The sequence below is a fragment of the Charadrius vociferus genome, unplaced genomic scaffold (assembly GCF_000708025.1).
Source record: "Charadrius vociferus isolate BGI_N301 unplaced genomic scaffold, ASM70802v2 scaffold49, whole genome shotgun sequence".
NCBI lineage: Eukaryota > Metazoa > Chordata > Aves > Charadriiformes > Charadriidae > Charadrius > Charadrius vociferus.
The window spans coordinates 3,717,813-3,734,611 of NW_009661375.1; the positions used below are offsets into that span (position 1 = coordinate 3,717,813).

The 16,799-nt window shown below is 58.4% G+C and overlaps 1 protein-coding gene across 2 annotated transcripts; it reads left to right on the forward strand.

Moving 5' to 3' along the window:
• Positions 1-6,175: 6,175 nt before the first annotated feature.
• Positions 6,176-16,758, forward strand: FRMD6 (FERM domain containing 6). 2 transcript variants are annotated; one of them, XM_009893892.1, is made up of 13 exons: positions 6,176-6,274; positions 7,005-7,095; positions 7,375-7,490; positions 8,197-8,273; positions 8,968-9,154; positions 11,117-11,272; positions 12,752-12,817; positions 12,902-12,970; positions 13,460-13,634; positions 14,885-15,220; positions 15,328-15,453; positions 16,263-16,354; positions 16,474-16,758. In XM_009893892.1, the coding sequence occupies exons 1-13, from the start codon at positions 6,176-6,178 to the stop codon at positions 16,756-16,758; spliced, it is 1,875 nt and encodes a 624-aa protein (XP_009892194.1). The 2 variants fall into 2 exon arrangements, with proteins under 2 accessions (XP_009892194.1, XP_009892195.1); XM_009893893.1 differs by having other exon boundaries at positions 7,375-7,454.
• The last annotated feature ends 41 nt before the right edge of the window (positions 16,759-16,799 follow it).

Below are 16,799 nucleotides of genomic sequence, written 5' to 3' on the forward strand. Positions count from 1 at the left end.
GATGCTTCGTCTCCATGCGCATCCTTCGGAGCGATGCCTGCCGTCCCGGGAGTGGCACCTGAGCGCTGGGAGGTTTGGGCTTGTTGCTGGTGATGCTGGGGGGTGGTGGTGGTTCATAAAGATCCTGGGAACACGGGGGGACAGGATCCAGAGCCACACACCCCATGGGGATGTGGGGTGACCTGTGGGGCTCTGTGCTGGACCCAAATAGGGTTCCCCCTCAACCTGGTCTTGATGCAACTGGATGCTCTTCGCAGATATTGCTCTAATCCCGAAGGCTCGCGGCAAAGTTTTTCCGGAAGGAAATAAAATGGAAGGGGCTGGTTCCATAGCAGGAGAGGGAAGAGAAAGAGCAGGCGCCGTCCCTCCCTCGCTGGAGCCTCTGCCAGTGAGATCCATTTCTGTGCGCATCCTCGGCGGCGGCCGGGCGGCTTTATTTATTTTTTAGTGCAGCAAAGTGAGGGAATGGAGAGGCCTGGGATGGCTGTGCCGTGGGGAGCAGGGGGATGGAAAATAAGCGTTTCCAGGCCGGATTCGGTTCTGCGCATGGCAGAAGGAACGGGCAGGGGGAGCGGTTTCCTGAGCTGTCGGGGCTTCCCATGTGTTTCCCCGTGCCCTGATGCAATGTCCCGCGGGGCTCGTCCCCGGTGCTGGCTGCCGTTGCCGCTGCGATGCAAATAGGAGGTGACAGAGGGGCCGTTATCCCATTTTTGGGGATGCTGCGCTTGGCTCGGCCCTTCGCGGCTGTCCCTGGGTGTCCCCAGTGCCCGCTCTGCCCAGTGGTGTTGTCCCATTGCAGCAACCAAAGGGGAGGAAGAGGAGGAGGTGGAGGAAGAGGAGGAGCGTTGCAGAGGTGGAGACAGGCGAGCTCATGGGGGGACCTTCCTTGCTGAGGCTTTTTGGCCATCTCCAGCTCTCGGGGGCATCTGCTGGGGCTGGTGGGACTGGCCCCCGGCTGCCCAGGCTGAGTTTCCAGCAGCCAAATAGCTTTTGTGGTGGATGAAGTAATGTAATATTTATAACCCAGTCCTTTTTCCCAGTGAAGGTCCCTTTCATCTGCCTCTCTTCATTATGAGGAAACTGTTGAGTTCATGAAGAATTGGAGACGATTTTAATTACGGGGGCAACCGCAAGCAGGAATTAATCTAGCTTTTGGGTTGGTAGAGGCCGCGTTAAGCGACGGCCTTAAAACTTGTAATAACAGCTCGCGCATACCTGCGCCCTGTGATGTGGGGTAAAACCGACTCTAAACTCTTCAAAACAAGAAATTCCTGCCCCGTGAATTCATCCTCCCATCTCGCTCGGCGCTTTGGGCAGCCTCGCGCTGCGGCATGGCCTGTGCCTATGTGTGGGGCCCGTGCCCAATCCCTTCCCTCGCCCCTGCGGCGGCTGGAACAAAAGCCTGGCGACGGGTGAGATGGCTGGTAGGGCAGAATTTTTTAATAAGTGGATATTTTGGCAAAAGGGAGGTGAATTTGGGTGATGGAGAAATGGGCTGGGTCTGTTTGGGGACGGGGGGTCGTGGCTGGGTTGAGCGGTCGGCGCTGTGATGGGCCGGTGGGTACCGTGACCCAAAACCATGGACACAGAGACTCAGCTACTTCTTTTAATCGGAATTAAATAACGTGGTGGGGGAGTGAAAGGCCGCACGTGCAAAGCAGCCTCGCTTGGCACGCGGAGAAGCTGCGCGCTTGCCTCTTTGGAAGAAACCCCCGCCTCAACCAGCAAGTTCAAGCCACGTTAAACCCCCGACGCTGGAATTGCATCCAAATTTATATTTCCTAGGAGAGCCTGGTGCGCTGCTCCGGCACCTCCGTCCGAACCGGGGCCCAACCTCCGCTTGCCCTCGGCCGCCTTTGCGAGCCCCCGTGCTGAATAAATCCCCCGCCGAGTCAGCAGCGCCGGCCCGAGCTGCTTTTCCAAGCCGCGCCGGCCGGCAGGTTTATTGCGTGCTGTTTTCTTTACAGCAGAGCTTTGCCGACGGGGTTTATCCCGTGGCGTCGGTACGAGGGAGGGAGACGGGATTCCGGCAGCCTGGGCTGCAAAATACAGCGGAGCGAGGAATTTTCCTCGCGTAGCCCTGGAGTTACACGGCGCGTGAAGGGGTTTGCACGGCGTTCCTATGGAATTTTCATGCTCTTTTCCCTATAGCAGGAAAAGCATGGCTGGAAGGAGAGAGAGAGTTGGGGCTGTTGAGCCTGGAGAAGAGAAGGCTCCGGGGAGATCTTATTGCGGCCTTCCAGTGCCTAAAGGGGCTCCAGGAGAGCTGGGGAGGGACTTTTTACTGGGGCATGGAGTGATAGGATGAGGGGGAATGGCTTTAAACTGGAAGAGGGCAGGTTTAGATTAAACATTAGGAAGTTTTTCACTTTGAGGGTGGTGAGGCACTGGCCCAGGTTGCCCAGAGAGGGTGTTGAGGCCCCATCCCTGGAGGTGTTCAAGGCCAGGCTGGACGTGGCCTTGGGCAACCTGGTCTGGTGGGAGGTGTCCCTGCCCAGGCCAGGGGGGTTGGAACTCGATGATCTTCAAGGTCCTTTCCAACCTAAACCATTCTATGATTCCAAGACCTGGGCGTCGCGGTACTGTGGATGCTCATCCGTGCCCGAGTCCTTATTCCCAGTGTTTTTTCCAGCTGCCTTTGCTCTCTGGATGGAAAACCCCTTGCAAAACTGCCCGGGGTTGAAGTTCCCACTTGGGTTGTGGGGTGACCTGTGTCCCCTCTGCCAGTGCGGCATTCCAGGGGGACTCTCCCTGCAAGCCAAGCTCTTTCCAGCTCGAAGCCGGGCATGTTCCATGCCTCATGTCGGCTTTTGCGCCGGAGCAGGAGCCGCTGGGCGAGGGCAGCGGCGCGGGGTCCCGGGGAATCAAAGCTGACATTGTAGGAATGAGCAGCAGATGCTTGGAAAGAATTTGCCAGCGTCTGGCCGAGGCCGCTGGAGGCGCATCACCCTGGAAAGGGCTTTTTGTGCCCCGCTTCCGAAATCTGCGGCAGCTCCAGCTCGGGGGGAACCTCCTGGAGCTTAAGGGGGAGTCCCGCAAAGCCGCTGGCCACCCCTGTGGTGCCCTATGTGGTCTTCTCATGGGGTGTTACCATCCAGCAGCAGAAACCGGAGCATTTTTTATAGCAACACCAGAATATATGGCGCTTTTTTTTTCCCCTCCGGTGTTTTGCTTGCTCTCGGAGGTAGGGTCCCGCAGAGCTGCTGCTGGGGAAGATGTTTTCTTTGGCTCCGGCTCCGAGCCGCGCAATGCCCGTGCTCCACTGCTGCCAGCTTGTGTGTTTTAATCCCCCAATGCTCAGGGACCAATTCAGGCCGCAGGGCGAGGAGTAAATATATCGCCTGGCGTGGGGATGAGCGGCCCCGGGGTGCCAAGAGCGGTGTGGTGCCGCGGGGAAGCTCTCCCAGGGGACACAGAAGGTGCACGCTGGGGCGCGATGCCCGGCCCCGGCCTGGTTAGTCGGGGCAGTTTGGAGGCAGTGAGGTGATGAGCTGCGGCACCGGGGCTTTTGCCAGCGCCCTGAAGACTTGCTTTCCTTTCCAAGTGCTCTCAAGAAGGTGTTTTCCTCGGGGATCCCGCTGCCAGCAGGGCTGGGGGCAGAGGCTGTGGCCGAGGAGGGCCCCATTCCCCGCCGGCTGCTCCCAGTACGTTCCCGTGGCAGGGATGCTGCGGTGCTGGCGGCAGAGAATAACCACCTGCTGATGGGTTTACCAAGAAATCCGGGGTGGTGCGCACCGGTGGCTGCAGTTTTGAGCCGGCTGTAGCCCACGGGGCTGTGTCGGGGAGGGAAGATGCTCCGGTTGCGCCCGTTGAGGCTGCAGGAGGTGTTGTGGGTGGCAGCGGGGTGCGGAGGGTGCCGGAGGGTGCCCCGGGGGGACGGCTGCTTTGCCGGGGATGGCGGCATCCTCCCTGCCACGGCCCCGCGCAAGTCGCTTCACGCCCGGCCCTGCGTCGGTGCACGAGAGCTGCCGGGCGCCCGGCCGGGGCGAGGAGGTTTGCCAAATACCTTCGGCCCCGTTTTGTTCACCGCTGGGATTTTTAATGAGCCTTGAAACCAACCCCGCCGCCGCGCTGGTTGATCCCGGTTGGGATCCGTCGTGTCTGGGCATGGCTGCGACGCACAGCCACGATGCACCGATGCAATACGCAGCCACGATCTCTACGTGCAATACACGGCCACGATGCACCGACGCAATGCACAGCTGCAAGACGTGGCCACGATGCGTGGGTGCAATGCACAGCCACGATGCACAGTCAGAATGCGTGGATGCGGTGTATAGATGCAATGCATGGCCACGATGCACGGGTGCAAGGCACAGCTGTGATGCGTGGCTACAATGCACGGGCGCAATGCATGGCCACGATGAACAGCCACAATGCACACATGCAATGAATGATGCACAGCTGCGGTGTACCAATGCGATGCACGGGTGCGATACATGGCAACAATGCATGAATGCAATCCACAGCCACGGTGCATAGCTGAAATGCATGGGTGCGATGCATGGGTGCAATGTGTGGCCACGATGCACAGCTGCAATGCATGAATGTAATGCCCAGGTGCAATGCATGGCCACGATGCATGGGTGCAATGCACAAATGTAATGCCCAGGTGCAATGCATGGCCACGATGCATGGGTGCAATGCACAAATGTAATGCCCAGGTGCAATGCATGGCCACGATGCGTGACCACGGTGCACAAATGCGATGCATGGGTACAACGCATGGCCACGATGCACAAATACAATGCAGAGATGCAATGCTTGGCCATGATGTATGGATGCAATGCACGGCCACAGTACACAAATGCAATGCACAGGTGCAATACATGGCCACGATGCACAGATGCAACACACAGCTGCGACGCATGGCCACAATGCACCAGCACAATGCGTGGATGCAATGCGTGGATGCAATGCATGACCATGAGGCGCATCTGCGATACGCAGATGAAACGCATGGCCACGCTGCGCTATCACAATGCGCGGATGCAATGCGTGACCGTGATGTACGTCTGTGATCACAGATGCAACCCATGGCCACGATGCGCCACCGCAATGCGTGGCTGCGATGCATGGCCACGCCGCACAGCCGCGCAGGGCCTCGGTGCTGCAAACCCAGAGTGGCGCAGGGAGAGAGCATCACCTCTGGATTTCCCAACTTCTGCAAAACCCCAGTAACCGCCCAACACAGAGTCACCTCGGGGCACTTTTTTCCCCTGCTGTACAAACGGGCGCGTTAACCTGTTTGGGAAGCCAAAGGCATTTTCATTTAGACCAAAGCAAATATTTGGTGAAGAAGGAGACACTCTACTGTCCCAGGTGCCGGCGTAAATCTGTGGGTTAGGAAGAGGGGGAGCTGGTTTAGAGTTTAAAGTTCCTTGCTCCTGGTGGCATGTTTGCATCGGTGTCCCTGGGGATGGCCGTGGGGTAAAAAACGCTTAAGGAATATTCGCCCTTGAAAATGAGAATTGCGTGGGGGTTAGTGCTAGGATGGATTCACCCCCTCGGCCCCGTACGGAGTCAGGCAAACGCTGGGAAATGGCAAGAGACACGGCGGTTCCCACCTGCAAATCACTGTTAGCGCTTGGGTTGTTTTAGTTAACCCCCGTAAAGAGCTGGAGCTGGGGGGGAAACGATGCTGGAAGGGACGTGGGGGTCGTGCCGTGGGATCCTCGCACCGGCCCTTCGCCTTTCGCTTGCTGGCAGCAAAACCTCCCCCCCCGCCGTGCCGCTCCTCTCCGGCAGATCCGGGTTTGCTCCCAGCAGATACACTTTTTATTTTTTTTTTAATTATGCCAGGAAAGCCTTTCCTGAGTTTTTTCTGAATTCGAGACAGGAGAATAAAACTGCTGGCTCAGGGGGGGTTTTTTTTTGGGGGAGGGGCTCGGCTGTGATCCTGCGCTGCCCTAACCGCGGCGCCAGGGTTGGGATTGCGGGGTGGCCGTGGTGGGGTGCGCTTGGGGGTTTTGGGGGACGCCTCGCTTCTGAGGGGACACGGTGATGAGGGGAAAGGATGCCCGCATAGGGGTGTGGGAAGCCGGGGGTGCTGTGCACGGAACTCAGGCCCCCCATCTCACCCATCTCGTAGGGATGGCGCCCACGGGGACCGAGGCCACCCCGGCCCGCCGGTGAGGTGCCTGTCGCCCACCCCGAGCCCCGAGCCCGGACCACGATGAACAAACTGACCTTCCACAACAACAGAGTCATGCAGGACCGGCGCAGCGTTTGCATCTTCCTCCCCAACGACGACTCCCTCAACATCATCATCAACGTAAGGTGGCCGGGAACCCCCCCGAGCCCCGATGCTTTCATCACACACCGGGCGCGTTTCCAAGCTCTGGTTTTAATTGATGAGCCTGCCTGCTCTCGCCCTGCCGGAGAAATGCGCACGAGTTATTCCCCCTGAAGGCTTCAGCAGCGTTTTACGCTCTCCTGCTTCTTCTTGACTCGATGTGCTGCTGGCAGTGCTATGATTTTCGGCGGGTGACCTGTCGTGTGCCATCCCATGGGGCGGCACGATGAGGAGCGAGAATCCTTCCTCCTCCGGTCCTCGCTCCACACATCCACTGTGAATGGCAATTCGGCCTCGTGTACTCCAGTGAATAAGCAGGAGGGGGATTTGGCTTTGACTCAGATATAGTATTTAACATAAAATTCTTCCACTTTATTTTTCTTTTTTTAATTCCCACCACCTAATATTCTGTTTTCTGCCCCCAAAGCCATCACTGGTTGCAGTGAGGTGTCCACTGCCACCTGCTGCTCTCGAGCTGCCCCGTGGTACCCATGCATCCCATCCCCGGGAGAGCTCTGGTCCTGCACCCCAGGGTGGGACTCGGTTTTTGGGGACTTCCACATTGGCCCCGTGGAAAAATGAGCCCCGCAGCCCAGCCCGTCACCCCCCAGTCCTGCTCGGGGACCCAGTGGGAGGTTCGGTGCCACCTACCCGGCTCAGCTGGGCACAGATGCAGTGAGGACCACGTGTAGGGTTTTTTTTTTCGCAGGTGAAGATTTTGTGCCACGAGTTACTGGTGCAGGTGTGTGACCTCCTGAGGCTGAAGGACTGTCACCTCTTCGGGCTCAGCGTCATCCAGAGTAAGTCAGGGGCTTACGCCGTCGGTTCCTTGCCCGTGGCTGGTTCGGTGTGATGCCATCACGGCTCGGCAAGGCACGATGCCACTGGGCAGGGGGGGCGTGTTTGCCCAAAGGTGGGTGCAAATTCACCCAACCCTTTGGTGGCCTCTCATTAGACGTCAAGGAGGTTATGAACCTCCCCATTCTCCCCATGATGGGTCAGGGGGGGCCGGGGCTGGGCTTGGCGGGATGCAGGGGACACGGCAGGGGGGGTGCTGCTGCCACCTCTGTCCCACCCAGACAATGAGCATGTGTACATGGACCTGGCCCAGAAACTCTACAAGTACTGCCCCAAGGAGTGGAAGAAGGAGGCCAGCAAGGTCAGCGGTGAGGTCTTGCATGGAGAGCTGACGGCAGTAAGGCCACCTCTGTCCCCATCGCAGGTCACTTCCAGGACACGGGAACGCAGCCGAGGGGTCGGGGAGGGATACGGGGGGGCACTTGGCTGTTGGCCGGCGCGGGGCAGGGGAGGGACAGGAGTGCAAAATGAACGAAACCCGGATAATGCTCGATAGCTGTCACCCCAAGTGCCACCCTGTGCCCTAGCTGGGGACACATCCTCCACGCTCCCCACCCTGGAGCTGTGATTTCTTTCCTCCCTTATTTCCTTTATACTTCGGCAGAATTGTTAAGGTGTCCCTTTCTTCCAATTTCTGAAATCAAGCATTTGGGGTTTTTTTTTCCTCCCTAAAGCACCTATTGAATTATTTCAATGCAACGTGCCAAGGGGGTTGGCGTGAAGGCTCCAGTATGGGGGCTGGTGGGTGACTGGCTGGGGGGTCGGGGAGGGCTGCAGACCCCTGGGGGTCTCGAAGCAACCACCTGCTTCTTTAAATCCAAATCCCCTTCGTGTTTCAGCATATCGGGGGGGGCAAAAAAAAAGAGTGTCAAACTCGAATTCAGGAAAAAAATGCGATCTGTCTTAGCGAGTGAATTCTTCCCGGTGTCTTTCACCCCGTGGGGGGCACGGGGGTGGCCGTGACGAGCCAAGGCGAGGGGCCAGGGGCCGGGGGCGCGATGCCGGGGTCTGCGCAGGAGCCCTGAATATCTCCTCCGTTCCAGGGGATCGACCAGTTTGGCCCCCCGATGATCATCCACTTCCGAGTGCAGTACTACGTGGAGAACGGCCGGCTGATCAGGTAGGGTACGCCCACCCGTGTCCCCCCCGGGGGTGGTGGGCACCCCCCCAGGGCAGGCGGCTGGTGTGGGAGCACCCCGGGGGGCTGGGCTGGCGGGGGCTGCGCAGCCTCGGGATGCCGCGGGACGGATGCTCGTCCCTCCTCTTGGGGCTGTTTGTGTGGGTGCCAGGGGCAGGTGGGGACAGCGCTCCCAGCTAGTGATGACAATATCTTTTTTTGGGGGGGGCTGGGGACATCGTGTTTAGGGTTTTGTCACAGCTTAACCCGTGGCACAGCCTGATTTTAATTCACGCCTGTGCCTGTGCCTGGGAGGGAGCATCGGGTCCTATTTCAGGGAAAAAATGGTTTTCACCGTCGCGGGAGCGTGGGGACACGGTAGCATCTGCAGCCATGCAGGGATGCTTTTTGGGGGAGGTTATTTCGCCGGCGGGAGGCACTGGCTAGAAATTTCAGCCCAGCAAAGCGGCGGTGGTTTTGCACCGCCTAATGGGAGCCCCGGCTTTAATCAACCCAGGGATGGTGGGGGGGGAAGGGGGCGAACACCTCGGCGCCCAGCCCTGCTCCCTCCATAAGAGCTTGGCACCGGGGAAGGAGAGGTGCCGGAGTTGTCTCCCAACCCCGTGGGCTCCGTCGTGGGTGGGTGGGTGTCCCGCTGGCTCTCTTCTCTTCCCCTCTCTCCTCCGCTTCCCCGCAGCGACCGGACGGCGCGCTACTACTACTACTGGCACCTGCGGAAGCAAGTGCTGCACTCGCAGTGCGTGCTGCGCGAGGAAGCCTATTTCCTCCTCACCGCCTTCGCCCTCCAAGCCGACCTGGGCGACTTCAAGCGCAACAAACACTACGGGAAGTACTTCGAGCCCGAAGCCTACTTCCCCGCCTGGGTAAGTGTCCCGGCGAGGTGGTCCCCGCTCTAAGCACGTGTGAGACACCCCCCCAGCAAGGCGGTGATGCTCGGAGGGTTCCCGGGCGGCCGGCGTTCCTGCTGCCTCCCCACCTCCGGCTTAGTCCCGGTTATTAATACTCTCGGACAACTGCAGAGCTGCAAATAGCGGTGGGCAGGGAGGGTTGGGGTCAACGTGGTGGCTGGGGTGGCCCACGCCACCACTGGGGATTTCCCTGTGTGCTGCAGGGATGCTGACGGGGGCTTCCCTGCGTGCCACGTGCCATCGCAGTGACTCCCCACCACCATCAGGTGCACCCTCTGGGGTTTTACGAACCTTTGGGGAAGGGTGTTCTCCGTGCTGGCAGTGGCCACGGGTGTAGGAAGCTCCTGGCATAGTCCTGGAGGGAAACTGAGGCAGGGCACAGGGTGACACGCAGCCCCAGGTCACCTCCGATGGGCAGGCAGAGCTGGGCACTGGGGCGATGCCATCCCAATGATGTTACGCAGGAGTGGAGTAGGGAGCGATCCCGTATGGCAGATCCCAGCTGGGACCTCCTTTGGCAGGGACCCCCTTCCCCGCAGCAAGGGCCAGCGCCGGCCTCTGTGGGGTACCCAAACCCTCATCAGTCTGACACCAGGCAGGTAAATATTAATTAAAGAGAAGCGGGGAGGGGCTGCACTGCCACGTGTGATGTGCCCTTGGACCCCAAACAGCTGAACCTCCCCCGTGGTTCCCCACAGCCGGGGCTGCCAGCGGGTAAAATCATAGAATCATAGAAGAGTTTGGGGTGGAAGGGACCTTCAAAGGCCATCTAGTCCACTCAAGTCCACTTTAAAGGCCATCTAGTCCTGCTCAAGGCCATGAGCAGGGACATCTTCAACTAAATCAGGTTGCTCAGAGCTCCGTCCAACTTGACCTTGAAAGGTTCCAGGGATAGGGCATCTCCCACCTCTCTGGGCAACCTGGGCCAGGGGCTCACCACCCTCAGCATAACACATTTCTTCCTTATATCTAGACTGAATCTCCCCTCTTTTAGTTAAAAGCCATTACCCCTCATCCTATCACTCCCCTCCCTGATCAAGAGTCCCTCCCCAGCTCTCCTGGAGCCCCTTTAGGCACTGGAAGGGGCTCTAAGGTCTCCCCGGAGCCTTCTCTTCTCCAGGCTGAACACCCCCAACTCTCCCAGCCTCTCCTCCCAGCAGAGGGGCTTCAGCCCTCGGAGCATCTCCGTGCCCTCCTCTGGATCCGCTCCAACAAGTCCATGTCTTTCTTGTGCTGAGGGGTCCCTGATGAGCTCCAAGGTTCGGGCAAGGCTGCTCCTTCCCACCCAAGCTGCTCCAAGTCCCTCTGGATGGCATCCCGTCCCTCAGGCTTGTCAACTGCACCACTCAGCTTGGTGTTGTCCACAAACCTGCTGAGGGTGCCCTCAGTCCCACTGTCTATGTCGTTAATGAAGATATTGAGCAGTACTGGTCCCAGTACAGACCCCTGAGGGACAACACTTGTCGCGCATGGATGCTGGCGAAGGAAACATTAGAAAAAGTTGTAGGCACCATTGCTCACTTTATGTCCTTTCTGGGGTTTGCCCCAAATCTGCCATCTTTTCTTCGTGTTGTATGTGTTGCTGAGGAGGGACAGCCCCAGGGCCATGTCCCCAGCCACGTGGGGACCCTGCGCCTGGCTCTCTCTGCCCCGGCACTGGCATCACCGGTGGTGTGAGCTCCATCAGATGGGCGCACAGAGCAAACGTGCACTTCCCAGTGGGAAATTCGGGGGGGCGAGAAGTTGTTGGCTGCTGTATTTATTTCACTGTTGCTTGTGGCTCTAAAATGGAGCACGTTGCTCCCGTTTCCCTTTTCCCTGGAAATCGCCGCTGCCCGGGAGCGCCGGGGCAGGCAGCCGGCCCCGAGCGAGCACGGAGCATCTCCCCTGGATGAGCTTCTCTTCTCCTCCAAACAGGTGGTTGCAAAGAGGGGCAAGGACTACATCCTGAAGCACGTCCCCAACATGCACAAGGATCAGTTTGCCCTGACGGCCTCTGAAGCCCATCTCAAGTACATCAAGGAGGCCGTCCGGCTGGACGACGTGGCTGTGCACTACTACAGGTTGTACAAGGTGAGCCCAGGCTGGGCTTTGGGTTCAGGGCTGCTTTTTATTGAAAGGAGCAACTGTCCAGCCATTCCGAAGGTATTTTGGGAAGAGCTGGGCTTGAATTGGCACTCGCCGGCTGGAGCAGAAATGCAGCTTTTTGTAGTCCTGCCATTTCCTACAAGTTATGGAGAGGCGAGAGGTTTGCTGGGGTGCAGGGAGGCAGCCGTGAGGTTTCTGGGGTCTTATTTTCTACTATCCTCTCCCTAAGAAATAGATGGTGGGGTTTTCTCCCAGCAAAGAGATTTGTTTGCTGGGAGCTGGTGCTTCGCAACCCGTCTTGTAACATCCTTAAAGAGAAGTTTGGCTTTCATAGAATCATAGAATGGTTTAGGTTGGAAGGGACCTTGAAGATCATCAAGTGCCAACCCCCTGCCATGGGCAGGGACACCTCCCACCAGCTCAGGTTGCCCAAGGCCACGTCCAGCCTGGCCTTGAACACCTCCAGGGATGGGGCAGCCGCAGCTTCTCTGGGCAACCTGGGCCAGTGTCTCATCACCCTCAGAGTAAAGAATTTCTTCCTAATATCTCATCTAAATCTCCCTTCTTCCAGTTTGAAGCCGTTCCCCCTCATCCTATCACTATATACCCTTGTAAAAAGTCCCTCCCCAGCTCTCCTGGAGCCCCTTTAGGCACTGGAAGGGGCTCTAAGGTCTCCCCGGAGCCTTCTCTTCTCCAGGCTGAACAGCCTCAACTCTCTCAGCCTCTCCTCACAGCAGAGGTGCTCCAGCCCACAGATCATCCTTGTGGCCTCCTCTGGACCCGCTCCAACAGATCCATGTCTTTACTGTGTTGGGGGTTCCAGAGCTGGACACAGTACTCTTTTGGCCGCAGCTTTGGGAGAGCAGAGGGAATGACAAGAACAAAGAGCATCTGAGCACGGCAAGGGGGTGCATTGTTAAAAAGGGCTGTAAAAACCCCCAAACGCTTGTTTCCAGCCCCACCCCGGGACATGTTCATGGGGGACAGTGGCCATCCATGTGGCCGGTGCCACCCGTGCTGCTGTAGGCAGGGTGGGCTGTCCCACTATCACCCGCTCTGTTCCGCTGCAGGAGCAGGTTGGGCTCAAGCGTAAAAGTGCCCCAGCTCCGTTTCTGAAAGTCACTCCATGGTTTCTGAGGTTAAACTGCTTTTGCAGACCCTCAAGCTGGGGCATTTCTGGGCAGCGAGGGGGTGGCAGGTACCTGGGGGGGAAGCTAGGGGGTGCGACCAGGCAGTCTGTGTGCATCTTTAATTAAACAGTTGGTCTTGATGATCATAAGGGTCTTTTCCAACCTAAACGATTCTGTGATTGACGTGGCACCTACCGCCTGCGGCTGCTGTTGCGCTGGAGAGGGGGCGATTAGAGGAGGATACTGGGGCTGGGGTTGGGGGGGAGCAGATTTATCCACTTTATGCTGCAAATCAGGTATTTAAAATCGCCTTTTTTCTGTTTTTCTCCCTTAGGACAAAAGGGAGGTGGAAGCCTCCCTGACACTGGGACTGACGACGCGGGGCATCCAGATCTTCCAGGTAGGCGGCGGAGCGAGGGCGATGGCTCGGCTCCCTGCCCGCTGCCGGCGTCCTCAGCCAGGACTGTCCCTCCTCTTTTTACAGAACTTGGATGAAGAAAAGCAGCTGCTCTACGACTTCCCCTGGACAAATGTGGGGAAACTGGTGTTCGTGGTGAGTGCCACCATCCCCAGGCAGAGCATCTCTGCCCGGCCGCTCATGGGCTATGACTTGGGCATGGGGTGGTGTCACACAGACCTCAAGCTGTGGGGGTCAATAGAATCACAGAGTCATAGAATGCTGTGGGTTGGAAGGGACCTTGAAGATCACCCAGTTCCAACCCCCCTGCCCTGGGTAGGAACACCTCCCACCAGCCCAGGTTGCTCCAAGCCCTGTCCAGCCTGGCCTTGAACACCTCCAATGGGGCAGCCACAGCTTCTCTGGGCAGCCTGGGACAGTACCTCACAGGAAAGAATTTCTTCCTAATATCTCATCTAAATCTCTTCCAGTTTAAAACCGTTCCCCCTCATCCTATCACTCCCCTCCCCGATCAAGAGTCCCTCTTCAGCTTCCCGGTAGCCCCTTTAGGTGGGCTGCAGCAGAGCTGGGTGAGAATTAGGGTATTTTTCTCTCCGGGGCTGATGTTCCCCCTCTCCCACGCAGGGCAAGAAGTTTGAGATCCTGCCGGACGGGCTGCCCTCGGCCAGGAAGCTCATCTACTACACGGGCTGCCCGCTGCGCTCCCGCCACCTCCTGCAGCTGCTCAGCAGCAGCCACCGGCTCTACATGAACCTGCAGCCCGTCCTGCGCCAGGTCCGCAAGCTGGAGGAGAACGAGGGTAGGTGCCCCCACAGCGTGCAGATCCCACCGGTGCCGGGGTCCCATCCATTTTTTCTGCCTCCACGAGTGCCCGGTCCTTGTGCCAGTCCCATGGCTGGGAGTGAGTCAGGGGGTGGCTGTCCTCACGTCCCCCTCAACCGTGCATCGGTGCACCCTGGTTGTGGGTGCCTACAGACCCCCCGGCTGCTTAGGGATGGGCACAAGCCCCACGGCAGCCCCTGATGGCCCAGTTCCTCCCAGTGCCTCAGTGCAGCGCTTCCCAGTGCGCCGTGTCCCATCTCCAAGCTCACAAAGCCCTTGTTCAAATGTAAGATCTTCCTCCTCATCTTCCTCTTTTCCCTCCTCCTCCTTTTCTTCTTCTTTGTCTTCCTCCTTGTCCTCCTCCTTGTCCTCCTCCTCATCCTCGTAGTCTTCCTCCTCTTCTTCCTCCTAGTCTTCCTCCTCTTCTTCCTCCTCCTTGTCCTCCTCATCTTCCTCCTCCTCCTCTTCTTCCTCCTCTTCTTCCTCCTCTTCTTCCTCCTCTTCTTCCTCCTCCTTGTCCTCCTCATCTTCCTCCTCCTCCTCTTCTTCCTCCTCTTCTTCCTCCTCATCTTCCTGCTCTTCTTCCTCCTCCTTGTCCTCCTCTTCTTCCTGCTCTTCCTCCTCCTCCTCCTCTTCTTCCTCCTCTTCTTCCTCCTCTTCTTCCTCCTAGTTTTCCTCCTCTTCTTCTTCCTCCTTGTCCTCCTCATCTTCCTGCTCTTCTTCCTCCTCCTCCTCTTCTTCCTCCTCTTCTTCCTCTTCTTCTTCCTCCTCTTCTTCCTCCTAGTCTTCCTCCTCTTCTTCTTCCTCCTTGTCCTCCTCATCTTCCTCCTCTTCTTCCTCCTCCTTGTCCTCCTCATCTTCCTCCTCTTCTTCCCCCTCTTCTTTCCTAGTCTTCCTCATCTTCTTCCTTCTCATCTTCTCTATCCTCATTGTCGTCATCTTCCTCCTCCTCCTTTTTTCCTTCCTCCTCCTCATCTTCTTCCTCCTCCTTCTCCTCTTCTTCCTTTTCCTCCTTTGGAGGGGTGGCACAGCACAGAGCCCAGCAGTTTTGAGGCTCCCCACCTCACCATCCCCAAATGCCACCAGGACAGGGCTGGCTCCTGATGTGCCACCCCACTGGGCTTGGGTGACGGTGCCCCTGGGTGCTGGGGAGGGGGGGTGCAGGGCGCCCGGGAGGCGTTGGGGTGCAGGCTGCCGTGTGCCGACGGCGTGCCGCTGGCCTCGCAGAGAAGAAGCAGTACCGCGAGTCCTACATCAGCGACACCCTCGACCTGGACATGGAGCAGCTGGAGAAGCGCTCGCGGGCCAGCGGCAGCAGCGCCGGCAGCATCCGGCACAAGCGCCTCTCCCGGCACTCCACCGCCAGCCACAGCAGCTCCCACACCTCGGGCATCGAGACCGACCCCAAACCCAGGGAGATGGGGCCGGAGGACGGCTTCTCGGGCACCGGCGCCCACCGCAAGCTGAAGACCTGCAGCTCCATGACCAGCCACGGCAGCTCCCACACCTCCGGGGTGGAGAGCGGTGGGAAGGACCGGCTGGAGGAGGACTCCCAGGATGATGGTGAGACACTGGCTGAGTATGGGCTTTCCAACTTGAGTCTCACCAGGTATTTGGGGTTGGAGGGTGCTCTGGAGGTGCACATCAATGACTCATCCCACCTCCTGCAGAAATCGAGATGCTGGTGGATGACCCCCGGGAGCTGGAGCAGGCTGGCGAGATGGAGGTGAGCCCCGACATGTGCGTCTACATCACGGAGGACATGCTGCTCTCGCGCAAGTTCAACGGGCACTCGGGTAAGGTGGCGGCCGCTTTTATTTCCAATTCCCCAACGCCAGTCACACCTTTGGTGTTCGGCAGAGCGAAATTATCCTGAAGTGTCCATTTGGGAAAAGCCGGGAAAAGCCGTTTGCTCAGTGGGTTGAAGGAGAGATGGAGTAAAATTGGTGAAGCTGTAAAAAGAAGGGGTTGCCCAGGAAAGGTGCAGGTTTTACTCGGGGCAGAGCTGATGCTCCATCCAGCCGCCCCGTGGCAGGGGGGTTGTCCCCAGGCACACCAGGTTTTGTGGAGATACCAGGGGACGATGGCAGGAGTTGCCCATGGGCAACAACAATTTCGGCGATGTTCTCAATTGCTGGCCTCCACTCTTGTTTTCATGACAACCCCTTGCTTGTTGCCATGAGCACGGGTGCTGTTATCACATGTGTGAGCCTGGCTTCTCCGGAGCTGTGCCTGCACTCAGAGAGCCACCTATATTTCCAGCTCCGTGCTGGATGCTACTGGGAGGTCTCCAGGGTGCCAGGATCCCTGGGGATGGCTTGGGATAATGTTTTGGTGCAAATTTGGGATGCTTTGTTGGCAAAGCTGGTTGCAAACGGAGTCATGGCAGCAAAGGCACCTTATTGAGCTGATCCTGCTCTGGCAGGGGAGGTTGAACTAAATGATCTCCAGAGGTCCTTTCCAACCCTGACCATTCTGTGATTCTGTGGGTTCCTTCACCCCAAGGCAAGAGCAAGGTCCCAGGGGCAGCAGGCATGGGTCCCAAGAGGACTGAGAAGCCTGGAAATAACCTTCACACCCACTTCATCCTCTCTCCCCCGTGCAGGATTAATTGTTAAAGAGATCAGCTCCTCCACCTCCAGCTCCTCGGAGACGGTGGTGAAGCTGCGAGGGCAGAGCACCGACTCCTTACCCCAGGTACGTGGCGCTGGTGGGGCTTTGGAGAACCCCAAAGCCCTGCTGACACGGGGGGGTTGAGTTTCCCCGACCCCCTTCGCTCCCCAGCGGGTCCTGAGCCCCCTCTCTGCTTTGCCCAGACAACGTGCAGGAAACCGAAGACGTCGACAGACCGGCACAGCCTGAGCCTGGATGACATTCGGCTCTACCAGAAGGACTTCTTGCAGTTGGCCAACCTCTGCCAGGATACGGCCCAGAGCTACACCTTTGGCTGCGCCCACGGGCTGGAGGAGGAAGGGCTCTACTGCAACGGCTGCTTGGCCCAGCAGTGCATCAACATCCAGGAGACCTTCCCCGTGAAAAGAACCAGCAAATACTTCTCGTTGGATCTCACCCACGACGAAGTCCCCGAGTTCGTCGTCTGAGCGCCGCGGAGGTGGGGGGTTGGGGGGGGCAGGACCGGCCG

Bases quoted from the DNA above. Each gene is read 5' to 3' on its own strand.
- FRMD6 (XM_009893892.1), top strand. From the start codon at position 6,176: ATGAACAAACTGACCTTCCACAACAACAGAGTCATGCAGGACCGGCGC. The intron at 11,273-12,751 runs GTGAGCCCAGGC...TTTCTCCCTTAG, and splicing joins ACTACTACAGGTTGTACAAG to GACAAAAGGGAGGTGGAAGC. The intron at 12,971-13,459 runs GTGAGTGCCACC...TCTCCCACGCAG, and splicing joins TGGGGAAACTGGTGTTCGTG to GGCAAGAAGTTTGAGATCCT.